This window comes from Ornithorhynchus anatinus, chromosome 21 (genome assembly GCF_004115215.2).
Source record: "Ornithorhynchus anatinus isolate Pmale09 chromosome 21, mOrnAna1.pri.v4, whole genome shotgun sequence".
Taxonomy (NCBI): Eukaryota; Metazoa; Chordata; class Mammalia; order Monotremata; family Ornithorhynchidae; genus Ornithorhynchus; species Ornithorhynchus anatinus.
Window position 1 is genome coordinate 24,397,568 of NC_041748.1, and position 14,319 is coordinate 24,411,886.

Below are 14,319 nucleotides of genomic sequence, written 5' to 3' on the forward strand. Positions count from 1 at the left end.
CAGAGTCCATGTCGCTCCCAGCCTCATGCTTGACCGCACACCCGGTCCCCCCCGCCCGGCCCCGAGTGCCCTAGACCAAGGACTTGTTTCTGCAGAGCTGGAGAGCGGTGGCCTAAAGACTGATCTGTCATCTCCACTGTCTGCCAGCCAGATGATCTGTCCACTCTGTCCTGTCTGCAACGCTGGGGGGAGTGTCCAAAAAACTGGTCAATTGGCTGGGGTCTGACCACGTGTGGAGTGGGTGCCAGGGTGAAACGATGGGTCCTTCCCCACTTGGTCAGCCACCAGTGGCGTCAGATCTGTGGGGAAGCACCGGCTTCACCCTGAGGATTCAAGTCAGTTCCCCCATAGAAACACTGTGCTGTCCTACTGGGGCCGTCTGCCCGTCTGTCTGTTTGACTGTCCCAGCCCCTCCTTCTCTGCCCCCTCCCCTGATTCAAAAAGCCCAGCTTGGGTCAGGGGCAGATCGACTGTTTCCCCGGAAACAGCTCTGGGTCAGTCTGAAGGGATCAGAAGCCACACCACTGGTAAGATCCTCCTTCCAGCCGCATGGAGCTGGGCATGCCCCTCCCCCTCAGCCTCTCTCCCCTATAGGCCCTGTGATTTCAGTGACCTCAGTGACCTGGTCTCATGCCTCCAGGGGCGTGGAGGGGGTTGGTCAGGGCAGAGGCCAGATGGGTTCCAGCAGTCACGCAGAGAGGGGGTGTCAGGACCGGGGCCGGACCCATCCCAGTGCACACCACTAGGCCCATCCTGACTCAGCACGGGCCAGAATAAGGACGGGCTACCATTGCTTCAGTTCCAAACAGGTGTTCCCGTGGTCAGGTCTCCTCTCACGGGAGTGGCTGAGGCCGTCGCTCGGGCCTGGCCCGAGCCTGCTGCCATCAGAGTGTCCAGTTAGCCAGGTCTGGCCGGGTGGGAGCAAGCTGACATCTGACCCCCGGGGACTGGTTTGCCCCACAGCTCACCGGCTGCAGGGCAGGCCCTGGGGGCTGTGCGCTGCAGCAAACACTTGGAATGGTACTACAGATGCACGAAACACATTCTCTGGCCACAAGGAGCTTCTGCTGTAACAGGAGGCAGACATACAGAGGCAGGAAGAGCCAGGGTTGGGCAAGGAGTAGAGTTGACCGGAGTGAGGTGTGAGGTGCATTGGGTCAGGGGGACGCTTCAGGCCGGGAGAACAGCTTGAGCCAGGTCCAGTTAGAAGGTCGTGACCTGGGGCGGGATGGGGGAGGAGAGCCAATTTCTACTCTGGGGTAAGCCCAAGGAGAAGCAGTGCAGAGTGGGTGCAGGGCAATGGAGAGCTGATGCTGGGCCGGTGCAGAGCTGGGGCAAGGCCAGGGAGAACCTGGGAGCCAATGGTCGGGATTTTCCATGTAATACAGTGGCAAGTGGGGGGCCATGATGCAGCATGGTGTAGTGGATACAGCACGGGCCTGAGAGTCAGGAAGTCAAGGGTTCTAATCCCAGTTCTGCCACTGGTCTGCTGAATGACCTTGGGCAAGTCTCTTAACGTCTCTGGGCCTTAGGTACCTAAACTGGAAAATGGGGATTGAGACTGTGAGCTCCACTTGGGATAGGGACTTTGTCTAACCCCATTTGTTTGTATCCACCCCAGCACTTAGTGCTGTGACTGGCACATAGTAGCGCTTTAACAAATACCACACTTATTTTTATTATTTTTCTCAATTTTGGAGGATGCCTGCCAAGGGTATCCCCTGTCCCTCCCCCTTCTCACTCCCAGCCCGTTCTGCCGCCTCCACCAAGGCTCTTTTTCTCCAGTGGGACATGGAGAGGAAGCAGGGGCAGCATGAGGTTTTCGCCAGCTTTCTAACTCTGGGGGGCCATGGCTGCAGCCACTGGGTTAGTTTGCTGCAGTGGGGTGTGTGTGGCTGCAGGTGCTGGGTTGGTTTTTGGGGTCCGTGACCACAAGAAGGCTTCCTGAACTCTGCTGCCCGGGCTCCAGGGCCCTGCAGCTCTGGCAGAATTCATTGCCGTTCTAGTTTTTTCGTTTGCTTGCTTGCTTTTTTTTTTTTGTTTGTTTATGGTATCCGTTAAGTACTTACTATGTTTCAGGTACTATACTAAGCACTGGGGTAGAATAAAGGTAAACAAAGTCCCTGCCCCAAGAAGCCTTCACGGTCTAATCCCCAGTTTGCAGATAAGGTTACTGAGGCCCAGAGAAGTTAAGTGACTTGCCCAAGATCACATAGCAGACATCTGGTGGAGCTGGGATTAGAATCCAGGTCCTTCTGACTTCTAGCCCCATGCTGTATCCACTAGCACATGTTGCTTCTCATGTGGATGTCATTTGATAGTTTTTATTGTTTCATCCTTCCTTATGGGTTTGTCATTCAACCTCTTCTTTTCTTCTCTAATTCTCTTCTTTTTCACACCTTTAAGGCTCACCTATTTTTTTTTTCTTCACAATTTAGTACTGTACTTCGCACACGGTTGGTGCTCAACACGTCCTGCCTCTGGACTGGAAAGTCCTCCCTCCTCATATCTGACAGACGATGCCTCTCCCCCCTTTCAAAGTCTTATTGAAGGCAAATCTCTTCCAAGAGGGCTTCCCTGACAAAACCCTCCTTTCCCTTTCCCACTCCCTTTATTCATTCTCCTTCCAAGTTCCACAGCACTTATGTACATATCTGCAATCTATTTATTCATTCATTCAATAATATTTATTGAGCGCTTACTAGGTGCAGTGCACTGTACTAAGCACTTGGAATGTATGTTTTCCCCTCTAGACTGTAAGCTCCGTGTGGGTAGGGAGTGTATCTGTTTATTGTTATATTTTACTCTCCCAAACACGTAGTACAGTATACTGCATACAGTAAGTGGTCAGTAAATACAATTGAAAATGAAAGATCGAATGAATGAATGAGAGAGCGAGGCCAGGGGGCAGATCCCTGCTCCAGAGATGAAATCTGAGAACGCACGCGTCCAGCAGGTAACCCCGCTGACGGAGAGACCCCACAGCACTTGCCTATATATGTAGATATTTATATAATTCTATTTCTATTAATATCTATTTACTTGCTTTGATGTGTATATACCTATAATTCTGTTCATTTCTATTGGTGCCTGTCGACTCGTTTTGTCGTCCGTCTCTCGCCTTCTAGACTGCGAGCCCGGTGCGCGCGAGGATCGTCTCTATCGCCCTCTTGTACTTTAATAATGTTGGTATTTGTTAAGCGCTTACTATGTGCGGAGCACTGTTCTAAGCGCTGGGGTAGATACAGGGTGGTCCCACCTGAGGCTCACACCCCTCAGGTAAAATCCCCATTTCACAGATGAGGTAACTGAGGCACAGAGAAGTTCAGTGACTCGCCCACAGTCACACAGCCGACAAGTGGCAGAGCCGGGCAGTGGAACCCAGGACCTCTGACTCCGAAGCCCGGGCTCTTTCCACTGAGCCCCGCTGCTTCCCAAGCGCATAGTACCGTGCTCTGCACATAGTAAGAGCTCAATCAATACGATCGAACGGATGGATACATGAATGAACGATGGCAGTGTTTTTCAGGCAGTAGCCGCTCAATAAATAAGATTGAGTGAGTGAGTGGGGCGGGGCGTTAGGGGCCGGGGGTGGGGCTGTGGGCGAGGACCAGGGCAGGGCCCCGGGGGAGGATCCCGGGGGGAGGGTCCCGGGGCGGGTCGGTGGGCGGGTCCCGGGGGGTCGGACGATGGGCGGGGAGGGGGCGGGGCCTGGGCTTGACGTTCCCTCCCCTCCCCGCCCCGCCCCGCCCCGCCATCCCCCCGCCATCCCCCCGCCGCCGCCTGCTCGGCCTGCGACCGGCTGCAGGGAGCGAGCCGGACCCGCCAGCCCCCGCCGGACCGGCCCCCACCCGAACGGCCCGTCCCCCCGCCCGCCATGGGCCGCTCCCCGGCCGCCGCCGCCGCCCCCTCGGAGAAGGCCAAACTGACGCACCCGGGAAAAGCCATCCTGGCAGGTGAGCGAGGGAGCCAGCGAGCCAGCGAGCGAGCCAGCCGTCACCCCCCGCCCCGCCCGGCCGGTCCTCTCCCCCGGGACGCCCCTCGGGGACACCTACCGCGGACCCCCAAAAGCCCCCTGACAAGTGAGGGGGCCCCGCCCCGCCCCCGCCCGTCCTTCCGTCCGTCCCCCCAACCCGGGGGCTGCGGGCTGCACGGCGGGGAGGAGGGGGGGAGGGGGTGCGGAGGGGGCGGGGCGTCGGTGCTTCCGGGCCCGGGGGCGGAGCCCGGCCCGCGCTTCCGGGCTGCGGGAGTTGCGGGGGCTCCCGGGGGGTCCGGGGGGTCTCCCGGGGGCCGCCCGGGGCGGGGGAGGAGGGGGAGGCGAGGTCCGCTGCGCCCCCTGCCGGCCGGACCCTCGCCACGACAGCCTGGCTGCGAGCTGGGGGCGGGGCCGGGGGCCGGGACACCGCCCTACCGCCCTACCGCCCTACCCACCTACCGACCTACCAATCTCGGGCCAGACACGGCTCCCCTGTGCAGCTCCCGGGGGGCGGGATCAGGCCCCCCTCCCCTCCTTTGCCCTCCCCCTTTCCTCTTTTCCTCTCCCCCTCCCCTCTTTTCCCCTCCCTATCCCCTCCTTTCCTCTCCCCGTCCCCTCTTTCCCCCCCTCCTCCTTTCCTCTCTCCCTCCCTTCCTTCCCCTTCCCCTCTTTTTCTCTCCCTCTCCCCTCTTTTCCTCTCCCTCTCCCCTCTTTTCCTCTCCCTCTCCCCTCTTTTCCTCTCCCTCTCCCCTCTTTTCCTCTCCCTCTCCCCTCCTTTCCCCTCCTCCTCCCCTTCTTTCCTCTTCTGCTCCCCTTCTTTTCTCTCCCTCTCCCCTCTTTTTCTCTCCCTCTCCTCTGCTTTTCCCTCCCCTCTTTTTTCCTCCCCTCTTTTTTCCTCCCTTCTTTTTTCTCCCCTCTTTTTTCCTCCCTTTTTTCCTCCCTTTTTTCCCTTCCCTCTTTTTCCCTCCCCTCTTTTTCCCTCCCCTCTTTTCCCCTCCCCTCTTTTCCCCTCCCCTCCTTTCCTCTCCCCCTCCCCTCCTCTCCTCTCCCCCTCCCCTCCTCTCTCCCTCCCCTCCTTCCCCCTCCCCGCCCACGTCTCCCCAATCCTTGGTGCCGACCGGGACGTAGGGTCGCCCCGGCCCGGTCTTTGGTCCGCTGGGCGTCGAGCCCGGCCCCGCGCGGGGATGCACAAACCCACGGGGCGCGCACACCGGGCGGGCACCCGGCGCCTCAGCCCGGTCTAGCCCTTCGCTTTCTTCTTTCAATTCATTCAATAGTATTTATTGAGCGCTTACTATATGCAGAGCACTGTACTAAGCGCTTGGAATGTACACTTCGGCCAGTGACCGTCCCTGCCCAATGACGGGCCCTGGCCTTTGCCCCCCCCATCCGGTTCGGTGCAGGTTTCTCGGGCAGGTTTGCCTGGGTGCGGGGCTCATGTATGGCGGATGTGGATGTCGGGGCTTCCGGCGGAGACCGAAGGCCTGGCCGGGGCGGTTCAGAAGGATGCTGCCTTTCTGGGCCGGGGGCGGGGCGGCCTGGGTCCTGGGGGCCGCGGGGGCTCCCCGGTGTTGGGCTGGGCAAAGCAGGGCGGGACAGGGTGGCCCCTACTGACAGGCGGGGGCGGTGGGCAGGGGGTTGGCCTGGGAGCCACAATAGAGGAGGGTACTAAGCAGTGGCCCCCAGCCATCTCCGGCCCCCGCCCCCTGCCATCTCCGGCCCCCTGCCTTCTCCGGCCCCGTGCCCCCTGCCATCTCCGGCCCCGTGCCCCCTGCCATCTCCGGCCCCGTGCCCCCTGCCATCTCCGGTCCCCTGCCCCCTGCCCGCTCCGGCTCTGACCCCTGGCTGCTGGACAGACGGCGCCAGCCCTCAGCGCTGGTCCATATCCAGTCGGTCCGATCCGGTCTGGGTCCACGTTGTGGACCCTGAGACCAGCGAGTTGAGCTAGGTCATCAGCCTGGCGCGGGGAGTGGGCAGCATTGTGGGGTCTAAAGCCAGCCGGCTGACCCAGCAGAGGCCCGGCTGGCTGGAGGGGGTCGTCCAGGGAAGCTACAGCCTCTGCTGGGCAGCCCAGTGCTGGCCAGTCCAGCCCAGGCCAGTCCAGCCCGGCCCAGCCCCCCTCCGCCCCCCCCCCCCCCCCCCCGTGCTGAGTCACGTTGGCTGCCGGTGGGTGGGGGGAGAGGGGGGCGGCTGATGTGGCAAGACCTTGTGGGGAGGGGAAGAGAACCAGCCTGACGAGCCAGACCCCTCCTCCTCTCTCCTCCCCCTCTCCCTCTTTTCCCTTTCCTCTTTCCTCTCCTCCCCCCTTCCCCCTCTCCCTTCTCCTTTCCCCCCTCCCCCCTCCTCCCTTTCCTCTTCCCCCTCCTCCCTCCTTCCCTTGCCCTGGGGGAGCACCTTACAGCAGGGGCTACTACAGTCCTTCAAACTCTGCCCTTTTGCCTCCCCTCACAACCTCCCCTCTCCCTCCAGAGGGGTGAGAGAGAGGCCCTGACTGGGGTCCAGCCCTGTCCACCTCAGCCCCAGCCTTGGGGAAGGAAGGAGGTGAGGGTGGGCCGCGGTGGGGACAGGAGACCCAGCTCTCCACCTGTCTCAACAGGCGGTCTGGCGGGCGGCATTGAAATTTGCATCACCTTCCCCACGGAGTACGTGAAGACCCAGCTCCAGCTGGATGAGAAGGCCAACCCGCCCCGCTACAGGGGCATAGGTGAGGCGGTGGAGGGCGGCAGACCTGGGAGTGGGTGACGTGGGCCCCCGGTGGAGGAGGGCAGACTCGAGACTCCGGCATAGGTGGGGGCCGCGATAGTCCGGTGGTGAAATGGGCAAGTTAGGGGGTGGGCTGGCATTTAGGCCGGGGAGGTGGGTGAGTTCAGGGAGGGGGCCGGGGCCCAGATGAAGGGATGGGTGGGCTTGGGGCTGGCCGGGCTGCCTTCTGTGGGACCCTGGCTGAGGCCCTAGCCATCAGGCCTCCTCTGATCTCTCCTCCCGCCCCGCCTCCATCCCAACCGCCAGGCGACTGCGTGAAGCAGACGGTCCAAGGCCACGGCGTCCGGGGCCTGTACCGGGGGCTGAGCTCGCTGCTGTATGGCTCCATCCCCAAGGCCGCTGTCAGGTGAGGCCCCCCCGGGGTCAGATTTGTGGCGGGGGGAGGGGGAGGCTCAGATGCTAGGGTCCCAGGCCTTGTCAGTCTTCGGTTCCCTGCTCTCCTCACTAGGCTCGGCTCACACTGTCTGCCCATGTCTCTGTTGCTTTGGTCGCTGCCTCTCCCCCCAGCTCTGCCCATTCCCCCCACCCCAATGCCTCCATTTCCTCCCTCCCCAAACCCCCTTGTTCTACATTCTCCATACTCCAATGCTCCTGACATCCTCCCCAATTGACCCCCATATTCCTGGCCTGGTTCGAATCCTGGCTCCACCACTTGCCTGCTGTGTGACCTTGGGCCAGTCACTTCTTTGTGCCTCAGTCTCCTTATCTGCAAAAGGGGGATTCAACACCTGTTCTTCCTCCCCTTTAGACAGTGAGCCCCATTTAGGACACCAGCCTGATTAAATTTTATCTACCCCAGTGCTTAGAACAGTGCTTGACGTATATATATATATATATATATATATATATATATATGTATATATATAGTTAATGCTTAAAAGTTAAAAAAAAAAATGCCCAAAACAAACTCTATTTACAATGATGCTGACTTAAATCTTTGACCCCGCTCCGCCAAGTGGCCATGGCAGCTCTGCGCCGTCTTGACACCGAAGCTGACCCCGGGTCCCCAAGTGGCAGGGGTGGCTCTCTGTGTACTTGCTGCTCATTGACTCTCACCCTTGCCTCCACGCCCTCAGGTTTGGGATGTTCGAGTTTCTCAGTAACCATATGCGGGATGCCCAGGGCAAGCTGGACAGCACACGGGGGCTGTTGTGCGGGCTGGGAGCTGGCGTGGCTGAAGCCGTGGTTGTCGTCTGCCCCATGGAGACGGTCAAGGTACCGGGCAGCGGGGCAGGCGGTTGGGAGTGCCCCCGGAGGTGTCAGTGGGGCTCCGGGCCCCACGAGCAGACACCCAGCCCCCCTCCCCGCCCCACAGGTCAAGTTCATCCATGACCAGTGCTCCCCAAAGCCCAAGTATCGTGGCTTCTTCCACGGGGTCCGAGAAATCGTGCGGGAGCAAGGTATCGGGGGAGCGGGGAGGGCGGGAGGCGGGCCGGGGGTTGACGACGGACCTCGGGGGAGCGGGCGCGGGGAGGTGCGGGCGAGGGTCTGAGCCCCCAGCCTCGGCGGTGTCTCCGGCCAGGGCTGCGGGGTACGTACCAGGGGCTCACGGCCACCGTCCTGAAGCAGGGCTCCAACCAGGCCATCCGCTTCTTCGTCATGACCTCGCTGCGAAACTGGTACCGTGGTGAGTGCGGGTGGCTCGCCCTGCGGGGGGGCTCTTTGGCGGGCTCCTCCTCTGTCTCCTGCCCCCTAATTGTGGGGCCCCCAAGGTTCAGTTCTGTGTCCCTTCTACTCTCCATCTACACCCATTCACTCCTTCATTCACTCCCATGGCTTCAACGATCACCTCTCTGCGGATGACACCCAAATCTACATTTCCAGCCCTGATCTCTCTCCCTCTCTGCAGTCTCACTTTTCCTCCTGCCTTCAAGACATCTCTACTTGGGTGTCCTCCCACCACCTCAAGCTTAACATGTCCAAAATGGCTCCTTGTCTTCCCTCCCAGATGCTCTCCTCCCCTGACTTTGCCATCACTGTAGATAGCACCACCCCCCTTCCTGTCTCACAAGCCTGTAACCTTGGCGTTACCCTTGATTCCTCTTTCATTCATGCCACATGTTCAGGTGGTCACTAAGTCCTATTGGTTCCACCTTCACAACATAGCTAAATTCCACCCCTTCTTCTCCATCCAAACTGTTCCCACATTATATAGTCACTTATCCTCTCCCATCTTGATTATTGTATCAGCCTCCTTGCTGGCCTCCCAGCTACCTGTCTCTTCCTACTCCTGTCCGTATCTCACTCTGCTATCTGGATCATTTTTCTACAAAAACTTTAGGGACGTTTTCCATACTCCTCAAGAACCTTCAGTGGTTGCCCATTCATCTCTGTATCAAATAAAAGCTCCTCACCATTGGCTTTGAAGCACTCAATCACCTTGCCCCTTCCTACCTCACCTCACTTTTAACGTTCCCATTACAACCCATCCCGCACACTTTGCTCCTCTAATGCTAACCTTCTCACTCTACCTCTATCTCGTCTGTCTCGCCGCCGACCTCTCACCCATCTCCTCCTTCTGGCCTGGAATGCCCTCCCTCCTCAAATCCGACTACGACTCTCCCCCTTTTCAAAACCCTATTGAAGGCACATCTCCAAGAGGCCTTCCTTGAGTAAGCCCCCCCTTTCTTCTTCTCCCACACCCCACTGCGTCGCCCTGACTTGCTGCCTTTATTCACCCCCCCGCCCCCGAGCCCTACAGCACTTATGTATCTACCTGTAATTTATTTTTATGACTGTCTCTCTCCCCCTGCTTTAGACTGTAAGATGGTTGTGGAAGGGAATGTGTCTGTCATTATATTGTACTTTCCCAAGCGTGTAGTACAGTGCTCAGAAGATAACCACCCCTGTGCTTCCCTCCACCGAGTCATCCTCCTGCGGCTGCCTCGGTCGTGTCACCCACCTGCTAACCCCATTGTCGTGTGTGCCTCCCCCCCCCCCCCCCGGCCCAACCATACTGTCCGGCCCCCCTGCCATGCGGGGCCGGACCCAGGTGACCACTCGGTCTCATTGCCTGCAGGTCCCGATCCGAACAAGCCCATTAATCCGCTGGTGACTGGGCTGTTTGGCGCCATCGCCGGTGCTGCCAGTGTCTTCGGCAACACGCCTCTGGATGTCATCAAGACCCGGATGCAGGTAGTAGTCCCTTCCTGTCCTCGGCCTAACCCCCTCCGGGGCATTGCAGAGAGGTGGGCAGATCACACACGCACACACGTATGTGTTCATGTGTCCGCAGGGGCTGGAGGCACAGAAATATAAGAGCACGTGGGACTGCGGCTGCCAGATCCTGCGCCACGAGGGGGTCAAGGCGTGAGTTGGCAAGGGGAGGTTGGGGTGGGGTGGGGGGAGGGGCAGGCCCTGTGTGGCCACTGCCCCGCCCCCAACTGACCCGCCCCGTCTTGGCCTCTAGCTTCTACAAGGGTACAGTGCCCCGCTTGGGTCGGGTGTGTCTGGACGTTGCAATCGTCTTCATCATCTACGATGAGGTCGTGAAGCTGCTCAACAAGGTGTGGAAGACCGACTGAGGGAGCCCTCTGAGGGGTAGGGGGTTGGGCCTGGTGCCGCCCCCCACTCCCCTCCGGCCTGCTCCACCCAGTGGCCCTCCACCCCCTGCACTAGCCCTCCATTCAAGAGGGCTGGGGGGGGAAGGGGGAGCTGGAGCTGGTGCAGAACCAATCCCCTTGGGCTGGACTGACCACTTGCCCTTCCCCCACACACTCACGATGATTCCAGTGCCATGTGTGCCAAACATGTCTATCCCGTACGTGTCCCTGTCCCGCCTATCGTGTGTCTATGTTGTATGTTACGTGCCGGTCTGTCTTCCCCTTCACCCCCCGGGTTTGCTTGTTCCTCTGGGCTCCGGGCCAGAGGGTTCTGTGGTCAGGGATTCCCCCACCCGCTGCGGGCTGGGCTGACCAGTATCCCTGTGCCCCTCACCAGGCTGTGCCCCTCACCAAAGCTGCCTCCTGGGGTCAGTCTAGGTGCCTGACCATTCCCCAGGGCTCTCGGGGTGCCCAGCCGGAAAGGGAGCTTGTCTGAACTGACCGCAAGGGCCAAGGGACCAATGGGCTGGTGGGGCCTGACCCTGGCCATGGCCCTCGCTGGGGGCAAAGATCTGCCCCACGTGGCCCCGGCCGCCGCCCCGCCGACTCAGGGTTTCCCAGACCCCAATAAACCGGAAACTGGTGCAAAGCCGGCAGGTCTCGTGTGGTGGTGGGGGACACGACACACGCATCCTCGCCGGAAGCCAGAAACACCAGCAGGTCCTGAGGGCTTTGGGGATAGACTTCTGGAGGGGCATTTGTGCTGAGGAACTAACCGGTGGAGCCATGGATGGAGAGGGGAGTCAGAGGTCAGAGGTGGTCCTGGGTGGGACACTGGGGGAGGCCAAAGGGACTTAGATGGTGTGTTGGTCACTGGGGCGTTGAGTGGTCCACACAGCATCACTCTGGGAGTCAGAGTTGGAGGGGAGAGTCGGGTGTGGGACGGTGTAAGCTGGTTCACTGGAGGAGAGTCAGGGCAAGAGACTTTCTCCAAGTGTTTGATGGGGCAGGTAGGAGCGTGGCTCTGAGGCTGGGGTGTCGGAGGGGGCCTGTGTTGAGGCAGCTTCTGGAGGGAAGGGTTTGGCTGGGTCTGCAGGGAGCAAAGAGGGGAGGGAAACAGGTGCTCCCCTCACCCAGCGGCAGCTCCACCTCCCTGGCAGGGCCGGGATGTACTGTGCCGTCCCAACTCTACAGGCGAACAGGCCCCAGGGCTGGGCGGTGATTGGCCGGCCAGCCCCTACATGGGCATGAGAGCCCCTCCTGTGGTCAGTCTTCCGAGGGAGTTGGGCAACTTTGGCATGGTATCTCTCCTCCTTGCCCCCTCATCCTGGGGGCCTGGATGGCTTGAGCCATATAGCCCTGCTGGCAGTATTGGGGGTAACCACGTTGTTGAGCGGAAGCCCCTCGGCTGTGGGGTGTCTGAGGATGGAGCTTTCCCCCTTGCCACCCTGAGCGGATCTCACTGGACTTTCCCTCTGCCCACCACCAGCTCTGCCAGACTCAGCATGGGGCAGGGAGAGCAGACCACAGCTGCCTCTTCACCACCCTGTCCCCCTCTGTTCTCTGCTGGGCACCCCATTGCCTGGGCCCAGCCCGGGGTCTACCGGAGGAGAGGGCACAGGGCTGGGGGTTAAGACAACTGAGGTTTAAGCCCACCCCCACCACTTGATTGGTCTGTGACCTTAGATAAATAGCTCCACCTCTCTGGGCCTTATTTTGCTCATGTGTAAACTAGGACTGAGAGGTTCGATTAGGGCCTTGTTTGAATTCTACTTATGCAGAAAGCCCTTTAACAAATAACACTATTTTCACTATTGGCGGCAACATCTCTATTAGTATCCAGTCCCAGCCTATGTGCCTGCCCGGAGGAGACTAGACCTGGATTTAGCAGACTGACCCCCAAGTTGGGGCTGGACTCTGTCCCTGCTCTCCAGCTTCTCGGTTATCCCACAGCTGGGCAGCTGAGGACAAGGTCCCCGGCGCCTAGCCGCAGCTGGTCCGGCCCTAGTGTGGTGGGGGGGCCTGGCTCTGCCCATCCGGCTCCTGTCTTAGCTTGACCATCTCCAGGACGAGCTTCTCCTTCTCCAGGAAAAGCTTCTCCTTCTGTAGTTGCAGGATTTCCGTCTGAAGGCGCCTCTGCCTCTCCAGCTCCGCTGGCAAGGGGTGCAGGTCGGGCCCGGCCAACAGGGCTTTGGTCCCGGAGGTGCCCATTGCACTGGGACGATGGAAAGGAAAGTAAGTTTTGGGCCAACTGAGAGGCAGAGTGGGAGTCCGAGCCTAGGCCCCCCCTTCCCTCTGCCCCAGCCAGTTCTATCTGGACCTGAGACCAGGTAGCAGGGACTGCTCCCATCCCAGGATCAGCGGCTTGTCCCATGTCCACACTCCACGCCTTCCTGCCCTAAGCTCTCCCTTGGTCATTGGCTTCCTGCAGCCCGTGGGCAAGGAGTGTGAGGGTCAGAGGAAGGTTAGGGGTCGGGGAGCTTCTGTCAGTGCGTGCTATTTCTGTGTGTCCATTTTCCCTGCGTGCTCCCTGTCCTGCAGCCAAAGAAACGGCGTGGCTCAATGGCAAGAGCCCGGGCTTGGGAGTCAGAGGTGGTGGGTTCTAATCCCTGCTCTTCCACTTGCCAGCTGGGTGACTTTGGGTAAATCACTTAACTTCTCTGGGCCTCAGTTATCTCAGCTGTAAAATGGGGATTGAGACTGTGAGCCCCACGTGGGACAACCTCAAGTCACTTCTCTCTGCCTCAGTTACCTCATCTGTGAAATGGGGATTAAGACCGTGAGCCCCATATGGGACAACCTCATTACCTTGTATCTAGCCCAGCGCTTAGAGGAGTGCTTTGCACATAGTAAGCGCTCAACAAATGCCATCCTTATTATTATTATTATCCACCCTCACTCCCCATTTCCCCCGTGGCCCCGCGGGGCTTCCAGCTGTGGGTGGCTGGAAGGACTCGAGATGTGGAAAACCGGTCGGCCGAGCAGGGAATTCCCCCTGCCCCTGCTCCTGGCTAGGGACAGTTCCTGCTTTTGCAGGAGGGGGAAGCGGACACACCTTCGCTTCAGCCTATTGCACGCGGTGGGAGTGTGTGTTTTCGGAGGGAGGAGGGGAGAGAAGAGTCACCATACCCCCACCCCCTGGGTCCCCGAAGTCCCCGGCCTTTGGTTTGGCTCCATCTTGGGGGCCGGGCCAGCTTCGGGCACGTGTCCGGAGCCTCGACCGCTCCCCTAGGCCCCCCTCTCTGACCCTTCCCCCGTGGGGCCCTTTGGGGGGGGGGGTGTCGCTGGGGCTGGGAGAGGCCAGAGGGTCCTTCGGCCACGGATGGGCTCCGGGTCCCGGGCCCCAGCCGCTGTGGGCAGAGGGGCTGGAGCTCACGGCCAGGCCGCCCGGCCGGTCCGGCGCGGGGCCGAGCGGGCATTTGGACGGGCAGGTCCGGTCCGAGCGGGCTCCGGTGAGGTCCCGGCCGGGCACCGCGGCTCCCGGACGCCGGGGGCCCGGGGCCGCCGCTGGGCCAAAGGATCCTTGCGGGGAGCGGGGCGGCCCCCGGCTGGTCCCCGGTCCAGGGATGCTGCCGGTCCTGGCGGTGCAGCAGCAAGAGGCGGGCCCGGGGCAGCGGCCGTGGTTCGTCCGAGCCCGCGGTGCCCGTTCCCTTGCGGGCGTCCAGCGTCAGCTTTTGCCCCTCGTCGCCGACCTCGCCGGGCCTGCGCCGCACCAGCCGGCTGAGCGCCTTCAGCGTGGCGGCATCGCCTCCTCCTCCTTCTCCCTCTTTCTCCTGCTCCTCTTCCTCCTTCTCCCTCTTTCATTCATTCAATAGTGTTTATCGAGCACTTACTATGTGCCTCTTTCTCCTGCTCCTCCTCCTCCTCCTTCTTTCATTCAATAGTGTTTACTGAGCCCTTACTATGCGCCTGTTTCTCCCGCTCCACCTTCCTCATGTTCCTCCCTCTTTCTCCTGCTCCTCCTCCCGCTTCTCCTGCTCCTCCTCCCGCTTCTCCGGCTCCTCCTCCCTCTTTCTCCGGCTCCTCCTCCCGCTCCTC

The 14,319-nt window shown here is 60.4% G+C and overlaps 1 protein-coding gene across 1 annotated transcript; it reads left to right on the top strand.

Moving 5' to 3' along the window:
• The first annotated feature begins 3,768 nt into the window (after positions 1-3,768).
• On the top strand, positions 3,769-10,933 carry SLC25A1 (solute carrier family 25 member 1). Its single transcript, XM_029049484.1, has 9 exons — positions 3,769-3,956; positions 6,573-6,680; positions 6,986-7,085; positions 7,816-7,954; positions 8,055-8,139; positions 8,262-8,366; positions 9,759-9,874; positions 9,975-10,048; positions 10,149-10,933. Exons 1-9 carry the CDS (start codon positions 3,878-3,880, stop codon positions 10,261-10,263), a joined length of 921 nt encoding a protein of 306 aa, XP_028905317.1. The 5' UTR covers positions 3,769-3,877; the 3' UTR covers positions 10,264-10,933.
• Positions 10,934-14,319: the final 3,386 nt, after the last annotated feature.